Below are 12,463 nucleotides of genomic sequence, written 5' to 3'. Positions count from 1 at the left end.
TCAAACTTCCCATACAATGAGGTTCTAACATGTTCCTAAATACAAAGATTATTTAATCAGATATATAGAGCACGAGTTTGCACAGGATAGTCTCTCTCTTTAAAGTGACATACCATCTCATTACTATTATTATTATTGCTAAACACTATAGTTTTTCATTAAGAAAAGCAAATTTCTATCATGAAAATGTCACTAGTTTAAATCACTTTGCAAGCTAATGCAACATAAAGCAAAACAGAAAAGTCATCCATCATTACAAAAGGGTGAGATTCATCTTAAACGCTGGTAGCTACTTCAGAATTAAACACTAAGTTTGCCCTCAGAGAGGCAAGACAGATACCACAGAAAGTATCTCCATTCATTGAAGAAAGAACCAAAATACAGGAATCAGGTTGCATGCTTTGAAAGCTGCAATTTCCTGAACCTTTTAAACTGGCATAAAATTCCAGCTAAGTAACAGCACCAAGTAACAGCAAGCAGTCAGTAGTGAACAAAATTGCCTTTCAGGCAAAACTAACATCTTATGCCAGTTTAATGTTGAGGAAATTATAACCATTTTAAATTACTACAGTTAAGCAAAGCAAATCCTGCCAAGAGCAAAAAGATTATTTACCCTACACTTGCCTACCACAGTATCCATTCATAAAATATGTTGAATAAGTCTCAAGTTCCCTGTAATGTTAACATTTTGTATTAAAAAAAAACCAACCAAACAAACCACACTACAGTAACATTTATGTTACAAAGCAGGCATTGTGTGTCAGGGTTTTGGTGGTAATGGGGCTACCAGAGTGGCTTCAGTGAGAAGCTGCAGGAAGCATCTCCCATGTTAACAGAGGCAATGCCAGCTGCTTCCAGGACAGATCTGCTGTGGGACATGTCCAAGCCCATGAGCGATAGTGGCAGCACCTCTGCAATAACAGAGTTAAGAAGGAAAAAAAAAAAATCTGCCAAGTAGCTACAGCTGGAGAGTGGACTGAGAATATGTGAGAGGAACAGTCCTGCAGCACAGAAGGAGGGGCAGGAGGTGCTCCAGGCACCAAAGGTGAGATTCCCCTGCAGGCCATGGTGCAGGAGCAGAGATCCACCTGCAGCTCCTGAAGGACCCCACAGTGGAGCAGGATGTTCAAAGAAGGCTGTGACCTCAAGGGAAGCCCACTGGAGCAGACTTCCTGGCAGAGGACATGTGGGCCCATGGAGAGAAGAGTCTAAGTCTGGAGCAGGTTTGCTGGCATGTTTGTGACCCCATGGGGACCCACATTGGAGCATTTTCCAGAAGACTTTCTCCCATGGGAGAGGAACATGGAAACATGTTCCACACTGGAACATGGAAAGAGTGTGAGGAGTTTTCCCATCAAAGAAGCAGAAGAAACAATGTGGTGAACTGACCACAGTCCCTATGCACCATCTCCCTGCACCTCCACTGGAGGGGAGGAAATAGAGAAATTCTGAGTGAAGTTGAACCTGGGAAGAATGGAGAGATGGGCAGAAGGTTTTTTAAGATTTATTCTTATTTCTCATTACCCTGCTCTTATTTGACTGATAAGAAATTCAACTAATTCAGTCTATTTTGCCCATGGTGAGTAAATGGCGAACAATCTCTCCCTGTCTTTTTCTCAACCCACACACAAGCATTTTGTTATATTTTCTCCAGCTAAGGAGGGGAGTGATAGAGTATAGCTTTTGTGGACACGCAGAATCCAGCCAGGGTCAACCCACCACAGCCATTAAACAAATCATTAAGGTTTTTATGAAGTCTTGGAGATGTCTAACCCACCAGCAGAGCACTGAAGCCAATGCTAAATAACTTCTAAAGATAAATTGTAGAACAACTGTAAAAATCCCACAAAGCAGAAAGCAGCTTATCCAAGTATTAACATTAAATCATATAGCTCAAACTCTCCTGAAAACACCAAAAGGTTGTCAAAATTTCATGTCTGAAAAGCTGAAAGCCAGTAATGAAAGCACTTGACAGAAGCAAAGATGTCCAGTCAAGAGCAAAAATCAGAGGTCAGAGACTCAACCAGAAAGTACACTGTAAAGCAAATTTATACTCAGCAATATTCTAATTATACAAGTCAGGGTGGACTTCACCACATTTCTGTACGTGGCACATAGTCTATGAATTGATCAAAAGATGGATCACCAGAGTTCCCTCCCTCTGTTCCCACAGCATTGTGCTCACTAGTTCTTGAGGATGCCACCACCATCCTCCCCTTCAGCTCTGAGTCCCTGCTGGGCACATTTGATGCTCACAAAGACCTGCATACTCTGGAGTAAAAGTTTGCCTCCTCAGGAATCACAGGGAGCAGGAAGTTTCACCCAGTGAGCAATTGATTAGGCTGATTTTCATTCTTTAAAGTATTGATTCTAAACTAACAATCTGAAGGAACAAGCCAAACTACAAGCATGCAAGTCTGTGATCACATGAAATTCAACAACATATAAAAGAAATAATACTTAAATTAATTTTCCAGTTTTATCTCCATCACATTTTGTAGGATACTCTTCATAATGCTAAACAATAATGACAAGAAGCAGCAAGTCAGGCTCTTATTTAGCAGTAGCACAGGACCAGCATGACCCACAGAACCAACAGCTTTGGTGAGTATCAGCAACTGCTCAATCAAGGGAGAAAAGTAAAATTTTCTTCTTTCATTGCAACCTGAGACTGGAACGTCTGGCATATACATACATCTACACTGTTTACCATGTAGCTAGATGACACACAGAAGACTCTGAACTTTATTTAGACATCCCATTTTACTTTCTCTCAGAACTTCCTGACCCATCTTATGATCACAAAGGTAGTCCTTAAAGAATAGATTTAGATATACTCAAGCACTCCCCTCATCTTTCAAGTAATTAAATTTTTCCTAACACAAGCTATTTTTCTTCTGAAAAGTCACGTCCCCATGCATAAAGCCATCTAGTCATCTCAGGGTTATTGTTATCACTGTCCCACTGCCCCATTCACCCACCTTCTCAGAAATGGCTTAAATTAGACCCAAGAATATCCATTTCCAATATGCACACTAAGGCTTGGAGTTCGCTGTTCCTATTCTAATGTAACAATGCATTTGAGAATAAGTTCCATTAGAAGTTTCAAAACACAGGCTACAGCAACATCATCAACTCACACTGTCATAACTATACAGATTATGACTTAGTACAGTTTCCTCTGCAATACTGCATTATATAAAACATTCCAAGAATGCTATCTGGTCTCTATCCTAGTCATAAAAATGCTCTTGAATTGCTTCTTTTCCTCATCACTCCTCCTTCATCCCATGATGTACAGCTTTGGCCTAAAAATGTGAACCCATTAACAGTAATGGTACTGAGACATTAATGGGAGGTGTGGATCAAGCAACTTTCTAAGCACAGGTTTTCATTTGATAACAGATCTCTGTTGGAATAGTGTGGCTGTGTCCCACAGTCCATACCCACAGCGACATCCAGGTTTGTGTAACATCCACACTGAATGGGTCCAAACTTGTAGCACGAGACAAAAAAAGCTTTAGCTTTCCATACTTGGATCTAGCTTGAAATTAATTATTCTGGAACATCCACAGTCATTGCCAGAAAACTGGCACTGAATACCCCCACATTTACTTTGATTCCTTCCTACAAAGGTCCAATATGTGCAATTTAAACACAATCTCAAACTGCAGCACAAGAACAGCATATGCATGTCATACCTGAATCAGAGATGAAGGTGTCTTGCTGCTCTCACAAAGCACATGGTACAGAGCACACCTCAGCCAACATTAGATCCATGCTCCACCAAACTATCCTGGCTGCACCCAAACACACTATGAATAATCCAACCCAGTGATCAGCCACAGAAGCCCCTGAAAATTTTGCATTATCATCATTCAGCACAACTAAAAATAAGGAAATTCATTTCTGCACACCCTTTTGTTTTCACTTAGACGAAGAACCAGACAATTTTCAGCCCTGCCCTTCCATCACCCAATATGAATTTCTTTCCTCCTCGTTCCACCACAAAAATCTTTTCAGATCAAATGCTGTCTTCTGATTGTCTTTAACAGTTAATTAAACTGACACTGTTTCTGCTTTCTTCTGTGAACATCCATGCAAGCAGGGTGCCAAAAAGCTCTGCATCTACCGCTATCAACCAAGGCAACACAAAGTGCATTTCATCTTCTCCAGCCTTATCACAGCAATGTTGAAACTAATTCCTTAAGCCACTGGAGAGATAAATCTCTGATCCATTACAGCTGCACATCACACTATAATCATGCATAAATGTCAACACTCTATCCTCAAAGACCCAAATTTCAATCATTAATCAGCTGGCAGTAACACAGAGAGAGTAAATCCATAGTGTTAAAATTGTAACAACTATTACTCCCAATTTTGTGTCTTCACACGTACTTTTCTATCCCCTAGAATTTGCCAGCATCTTGCCAACACTTATGGACATACTGCCAAAGAAACCTTTGAACTATTACTAAATTTACTTAATTCTCAAGCTTTTCGAGCACACTGAAGAAATCCTCTAGTTCAAAAGTTCACCAAAGAAATTAATTTTCACCAAGAACTTTAGTTAGTTTTTCTATGTTACTCAAGCAATTAACACTTCCAAATTTAACTGAACCACTCAGCACCATAGGAGATAAAACTGATCTCCATCATTTTCATTTTATGGAAGAAACAGTGACAAAAGAATAAAGGAGTTTGCCAGGCAGGCATAGCAAGCTAAAGGAGATATTAAAAATAAAAGCCAAGTTTGATCCTCTAATATTCCTTTGGAGAAGGTCACGCACCAGACAAATTCATGTCTAAAACCCCTTTTCCAAATCCAATTTAGCAATATGGTCTGGTTTTCATTTGCTTGGGGTTTTTGTCCCTTCAGGTTTTTGAAGTCAGTGTCAGCAAATGGAATGAAGTGGATTTGACATACAAGCTTGTAAAGATCTGGGGGACAGGATGTAGCATAACATTGTTTGCATCAGCTGGTTTTACTCATTTATGGGAGAGAAACACACAGGTCTTGTTGGAGCAACACTTCACACGTATATTAAGTGCTTAGCAAAAAGCAGTAGGCAGAGGAGGTCCTGCACACACTTCACTGCTCAGTCAGCTTCTACACAAGAACATGCCCACAGGGCCAGAAACTGCCCAAGATTCACAAACTGTGAACTGTGTTTATTAAACAGAGGGTGACCCAGTGCCTCTGTAATTGGGATAAAGATTCAATTTAACAAGCAGCTATTTTGACTAGGCCAGCATGCTCCATAAAAGAGAAAATCAGCACCACATCATCTTTACACAAGCCTAAAATGCAGGTTTATGCTAATATTTTCCCACAGGCTATGAAAAGTCATATTCATGATCCTGGGGACATACCCAGACCTTCTGTCACCAACCAGGGCTGGCTGCTCTTATGGGACAAAGTTAGTGACTGAATTATGAACAAGCAGACACATTCAAGGAGTCTTCACTGCAGTGTTAACACAGAATAAACATTTATATCTGGCAGCAGCCACACCTGTGACAACAGGAGAGGCTCAGTGTTCCCAGCAAGTGCATTCAGTTGCCAGATGATCCATGTATTACCTCTGTTCTGCAGAGAGGCTTTTCAATCCAACACTCAGAACCAGGGCTCTCAAGACAATTTAATTACAAAGGAAACATTGTGACTAATTATTTTCAAAGTAACGCTCAGTTACTCCCTCAACCACAGAAGGAAATAGCTGCCTAGGTATTTAGGTACTTTAGCCTACAAATAACCCTCCCAGCACTTCTCCAGAAGACATCTCACTGCACAGTACAGCTTTGTCCACAAAGCACTCATGATCAGCTAAGTCACATGCTTCCACCACCTCCAAAGAAATTACAGAGCAAGACAAAGCGACTATGAATGGTACTGCTAGAGGCATGCTGGCCCAGACGGATAAACCTTGGTAAATTTTCCTAGCTCAAGGGGGAAGTAACAGATAACACCATTAAACCATAGACAAGCCAGCTGCCTTTTTATTTTCCACTACAGCTACTCCTGTTGAATATAAGAGAGATAAAAATAAACAAACAAAATGCTCAAAATAAAATATATTATTCAGTTTGAAAACTGAAAAGGAAAATCTCATCTGGTTTAAAAATTACTATTAAATACTAATAATTACATTTTCCAAAACAGTAAAAGTGAGCATCAGCTTTTGTTGTGTTTGTTTGTCAAGAACTCCAAGCTATGCCTCATGCAGTTATTTGCATCCCTTTTTATTTCTCTTTGGAAAATAAATCTCGGATCATTTATTTCTCTCCATTACAGACCGTAACTTAATAAAGTAGATTTATTCAGCTTTGTGGTAGACTGTATTAATCTTGAGAATGGTTATTTCTAAGCAAATGTTGAAAGTCAATAACGCCTCACAATAAGCAGGAGGAAGTGTTTGCTTTTGCATCATAACTGTTGGATCCAGAAGGCTCATAAAATGGGCACACTTGCAGTTATTAAACCAAAGTGCACACAGGTCTGCATAGCTATTGCACACTTACCGAGGAGCAATTTTACCCCAACCCACAATGGATCATTTATCCAGACAGACACTAGTCTTAAATAATCCACTAACCTGTCTAGACCAAGCCACACATTTCTAAAATTAACACACTCTTAAGTGACAACACATTGGCAAGACTTCAGCTTTATTAAGTATTAAATAGCACTGAACCATGCAAAAGATTTTGGAATTCTTATCAGGTGTGGAATTGCATTTTTAAATCATTAATAACACAGAAAATCCAGCTTCTAGGGCTTCTGACAGGAAAAACTGTCTTATATGTGAACTTCTGGGGGAAAAAATAAGAAAAAAGCTCTAAAATTTCTTTCAGCAACCGTTCCTCCAAAGTGAAAATCTCTCGATGCAAGATGGATCAGCCTTGGGGACAACAAAATTTGAAGCATGTCTTCCAAGTCCTATCATTGCCATGGGACAGGACAAAATCTGCAGATTAATCCTCAGATTCCTAGCAGGGGAACAAGGATGTCTGGGGGACTGAAGCATCTCTCTAATGAAGAAAGGCTGAGGGAGCTGGGCTCATTCAGCCTCAAGAAGCAGCAGCTTAGAGGAGACCTCACCAATACATGTAAGCATTTAAAGAGGGGTGCCGGGAGGATGGAGCCAGGCTCTGCTCAGTGGTGCCAACCACTAGGACACGAGGCAGTGGGCAGAAACTGATGCACAGGACGATCCCTCTGAACACGAGGAAGAACTTCTTTACAGTGTGGGTGACCGTGCACTGGAACAGGTAACCCAGAGAGGCTGTGGATTGTCCCTCTCTGGAAATACTCAAAACCCATTTGGATGCAATCCTGTGCCATGAGCTCTAGAATGGCCCTGCTCGAGCAGGGAGGTCGGACCACATGAACCCACTGTGGTCCCTTCCAACCGGACCCACTCTGTGATTCTGAAAACACAGCTCTGAGATGAGATCTTCCATGTGTCTAGCCCAGCCACAACTATACTTTATAAATAAGCCTACTACGAGCTAACTTGTCCACCCATGGGCAGAAAAACTAAGAGATGAACATCTAGGTGTCCTCCATCAATTAGATTTAAAGGTGGTAAGAGTAATAGACTGTAAATGCGATAAATACCGCTAACACATACACATATGCCCCGAAAAACCCCAACCCAGCTTGCAGGGCAGATAAATGCATCACCGATGCAAAGAGAACGTATTTCCATGAACTTCTACGGAAGCCGTGACTTCACCAAGAAATCGAGCGCCAGCCAGGTGCGACTGACGCCCTGGGGAGCGGCCCCTGCCGTCCCGCAGAGCCTCTGAGGGCTGCGCTGCCCTCAGCCCGCCCGGCCCCGGTCCCGGTCCCGATCCCGCCGGTCCGGTCCCGCCGGTCCGGTCCCGGCAACTCAGCCCTCGCCGCCGCGGCCCCAGCGAGGCGGAGACATCGCAGCGCAGCAGCCACCCCCACTCCAGGTGGGATGGTTCATCCCGCCCGCCTCGGCGCGCCGAGCGCCGCAGCGCATCCCCGGTGGGCCGAACCATCTCTCCCGAAGCGGAGGGGGGGTAAGGACCGGCCGGCCGGTCCCGGCGCTCAAGCCCCCTCCTCCCCGCCCCGCAGCCAGCCGCCCCCCCGCCGCCGCCGGGCAGCACGGCTCGGGTCGCCTCACCCAGCTCCTCCCTGCCCGCGCCGGCCATCGCCCCACCGGGCTCCGCTCGCCCTTCCGCCGATGTGGAGCCGGCCGGCGCGGCGCATGCGCCCGGCGGGAGCGAACCATCGAGGGCGGCGGGCGGGCAGGCGGGCCCTGCGCGGGCTGAGGGAGGCGGTGCCGCTCCCGGTACGGGGCCGCCGTCTGCCTCGGCCTCCTGCCCCGCGGCAGCACCAGCCCATGGAGTCGCGAAGTGTCTCAACTTGGGAGGGGCCCATCAGGATCTTCAAAGCCCTGCTCCATGTAGGAGCACCTGAAGCCAAAGCGTGTGACTAAGAGCAGTGTCCAGACGCTCCCTAACCATGACATCATTGCCATCCTTAGGGATGCTCTTTGGCTTTGCTGCGGCCCAGCTGTGCTGGCCTCATATAGCGGTGCCCCTGGCAGGGATGGAGAGCCCGGCTTTGGATGGGGCACTGCAAGCTTCGAGCCATAATTAATCGGCAAAGACGGCAAACAGGGATTAGTGTGAAGAGTTCAGCAGAGCTGGGCATCTGGAACTCTAGGAGATTAACCACTAACCTCCCCACCTTAACCTGTTTTGCTAGTTGCTTTCCAGTATTTCTTCTTTCCTGCCACTATTTCTTCAGCAGAACTACCTATATCTATGGCTGATTTGACTAAAGTAATAACGTTTCCAGCTGCTGCTTTCCTACAACAACTTTTTTTTTTTTTTAGGGAGAATATAGGATAAAGTAATTTGATTTTTTTTTTCTACCCAAGAGAAATGCGAAATGCAGTCTTCTGATGCTTCTCATAAACTTCAGTCATCTTTAGACATACATCATTAATTAATTTATCTACTATGAAGAATTTCCAGTGGGGAAAGCATCCATTTTCAATTGTCAAATCTATGTGTATTCCAAATACTCCTCCAAAGTTTCATTAAAAAAATGAGCCATGTGCATGAGCTATTATCATCAAATTTATTTTAGAAAAGGGTTCCCAGTAGGCTATCCATGACTGCAGGTTATTGATTTAAGGAACTGACTCACTAATTACAATATTTGTGTCGAGCATTTATGCAATATTCTACTTTGTTTATAACAATGCCAAACTTTGTTCAAGAAAATATAAAATTACCAGATCTTTAAAGTTGTATTGAGTTGAGTGTTCATTCTTTCTACCTTGTCATTGCATCTCAGGACTTGACTCACTAAATCCTGTGTAGACATTGAAGAGATGTTAAGGACATGATACATGTTTATTTCACATCCTACCCAATGGAAAACTTTGTTTCTACTACTTGCTGCTACTTCCATAAAAATTATTTTTTCTGGGAGCAAGTTTGTTGTGTGCTTAGAGAGATTTTTCTAATATGCTCCAAAAGTTATATCTAGCATGTGAGTAACCAGTGGTGACCAATGAATATTCAAAAACACATGGGAGATACTGTAATGTGATAGAAATTAGTGATTTTGTAATCTGCATTTTGTTTCTCTTTGGTAAGAATAGAAGGATTTGCTGTAATGTCTGCATCTGGTTAAATTCTAGGCATCCATCCATCAAAGCAAAATGACTTTATGATGAGAATATTGCAGACACCAAACACTTGTTTACCATAGGCCTCCTTTTCTGAATAGCATTTACAGCATCTCTCTTAGAAATCATGAATTCAACTCATGTTGTTTCTGTTGTTTCAGATCAACAAGGCTAGATGGAGTACAATACCCAACTTCTTCCATTTTTAATTTTTTTAATTAAAAGCTAACCCCAAAATCTTTAAGGGCCATTTTCAGTAATGTTTTTTTTTGTCTGCTTAAATCCCCCTTGTTAGAATAGATGTTCTGCTAGGTCTATCTGAACCCAAATTATACTCTAGCTAAATTTCCACACTTTTTTAGGGAAAAAAATACAAGGACCAATTAAATATACAGAAATACATTTTCAATATACAATCCAACTATACAGATGCCTGTGGGCTTTAGCTTTGGGGCTGCTAAAGTCTTGAGGGACTTCCATTTCTTCATGGAATCTTCCTTTTGTGATGCTATATATTTGGCTTCCAGACCCTCCATTGGCAGTGAATTCCATAATTTGCTCATGCATGGTACAAAAAAATGTGCCTTTTTAGCCTGCTACGTGATAATCTCTAGTCTTGCAGCATAAAAATAATTATTGCATTTACCTTGTCTAAGTCATTCTTGACAGATCGCTGCCATACTCTCTCCTGTCTCTTTTCCAGGCTGAAGAGTCCTAATTTATTTAAATCTCCCTTCATAGAGATGCCATTCCATCTTTCCTTAATTCCTGTTCCCTTCTTCTGTGAGTTCTGGATCCCCCATGTTCAGCTGCAGTTGAGGACGCCAAAAGTGCAGCCATACAAAGGCACTAAAACCCTTCTGCCTACGTCTGAGGGGTTTTCACTCCTGTTTTTTGTAACAATTTGTATTTTAACTTTTACTCAGGTAGTACCTTGCAAGGTGATTACTCTGCATGATATTTTAATGAGCCATTGGTAGGCCTCAATTATGTTGCCATCCAACTGCCTGTAGACTATAATTCTATCTGATTGGCAAATGATTGACATTCCTCTAAGATTTATATCACTGCTTTGGTTGGAACTTTGAGGTCCCTTCCAACCCAAACCATTCTATGAGTCTATGATTATGCAACCTGAAAACATGTATATATTTCTTTATCTCTTTTCATTTCCTTAGTTACAAGTGTGTGCTTCCTTTCGCAGCAGTTCCTTACGATCCGTATGCTGGTCTGTAACAGCCCATTCCCAAGGGTTCTTATTTTCCTTCTTTTTCTTGGTACAAAAATTGTGGTTAAAAACTCAGTGTTGTAATGCTGCTTTAAAGAATTGCAGTTGACAGAAGGAGACTCAAGCTTTTAGAAGGACTTGGTTTGATGTATATCAAATGGGGAACTCTTTTGTAATATCTTGATATGAAGTTTCATGCGATGCTCGCCTTTCTTTGCTGTGAAAAAATTGCTGTGAAGGAGGTCCAGATTTTGATTTCCATTGTATTTCCTAGAATCACAGAATGGATGAGATTAGAAGGGATCTTTGAAAATTATTTGGTCCCACCACCCTGGCAAAGCATGGCCATGTGTATCTATCCAGGCAGCTTTTAAATATTTTCACAAAGGAGACTCCACAATGCCTCTGGAGAGCCTGTGCCAGTGCCTGGTGACCCTCACATCAGAATAGTGTTTCCTGATATTCAGAGAAAATCTCCTGTGTTTCAGTTTGTGCCCATTGCCTCTGGTTCTGGCACTAAATGCTAGTTAAGAGAGCCTGGCTCCATCCTCTTTGCAACTTCCCTTCAGTTATTTGTAGACACTGATGGGATCTGTCTGAGCCTTCTCTTCTCCCAGCTGAACAGTCCCAGCTCTTTCAGTCTTTTCTCATGGAAGAGATGCTCCACTCACTTCATTCTTGTGGCCCTTGGTTGGACTCTCTACAGTCTGTGTACTTCTCTCTTGCTCTGAGGAGCCCAGCACTGAAAACAGCACTGCAGGAGAGGCCACACTGGTGCTGAGCAGAGGGAAAGACTGGTCACCCCCCTTGCCATGGTGTCAGTACTTTGCCCAGTACAGCCCAGGATGCCACCGGCCTCCTTTCATCAAGAATTCCCTGCTGTCTCCCATTCAGCTTGGTGTCCAGCCAGGTGCCCACTCCCCTCTTGCCAAGCTGCTTTCCAGCTGGGTGGCCCCCAGCATCCCCTGGTGCCTGTAGTTGTTCAGGAGGTGTGTGGCTGAAGACAGCAGGCATGTTGTCAGTGTCACCAGTTAAGAACACAGATCATAAAAGGCCCATTGTGTTCAACAAATATGCTTCAACCTCCAAAACTGCTGCTCAGAAGTTTGATTGCTACAGCTGTAACACAGAAATGTTGGATGGCCCCCACAGGAATTCATAAAACATAGCTGTTTAGTAACAAAATGTTAAAAGCTTGGGGTGTGTTGACTCTCCCTAAGCTTTGATGAAGAGTAAGTATGATTATAAAAGATACTGCAGCTGTCAAAAGTGCTGGTGGTGGTTCATACTTCAAATAGAAATTATCAGCACATTTAAAATACCAGAAACATTTGAGAAAGCCGACAGGATTTTTCCCAACATGAATCATTATCATGTCAGTAAAGTAAAATATTTTATCTGTCACTTAATGAAAATAAAATATCTTTATTTGCATATAGATCTGCATGTGCTGGGACTTATCATTCAAGCATTGCCAACATCAAGGTTTGCTTTTGTTGTTTAATTTGGTGGGCTGCCAGTGTCAACTTTCTTTCAGTACATTTCAAAGTCAAAG

The 12,463-nt window shown here is 42.5% G+C and overlaps 1 protein-coding gene across 1 annotated transcript in view; it reads right to left on the bottom strand.

The window, feature by feature from the left end:
- SLC36A4 (solute carrier family 36 member 4) overlaps window positions 1–8,267 on the bottom strand; it is a 93,699-nt gene extending 85,432 nt beyond the window's left edge. Inside the window, 2 exon segments of the mRNA XM_054627685.2 lie at window positions 8,160–8,243; window positions 8,246–8,267. Coding sequence (XP_054483660.1) covers window positions 8,160–8,243; window positions 8,246–8,267 — 106 coding nt within the window.
- Between the last annotated feature and the right edge of the window lie 4,196 nt (window positions 8,268–12,463).

This window comes from Agelaius phoeniceus, chromosome 2 (genome assembly GCF_051311805.1).
Source record: "Agelaius phoeniceus isolate bAgePho1 chromosome 2, bAgePho1.hap1, whole genome shotgun sequence".
NCBI classification, from domain to species: domain Eukaryota; kingdom Metazoa; phylum Chordata; class Aves; order Passeriformes; family Icteridae; genus Agelaius; species Agelaius phoeniceus.
This window is presented reverse-complemented; position numbering and strand designations above follow the sequence as displayed.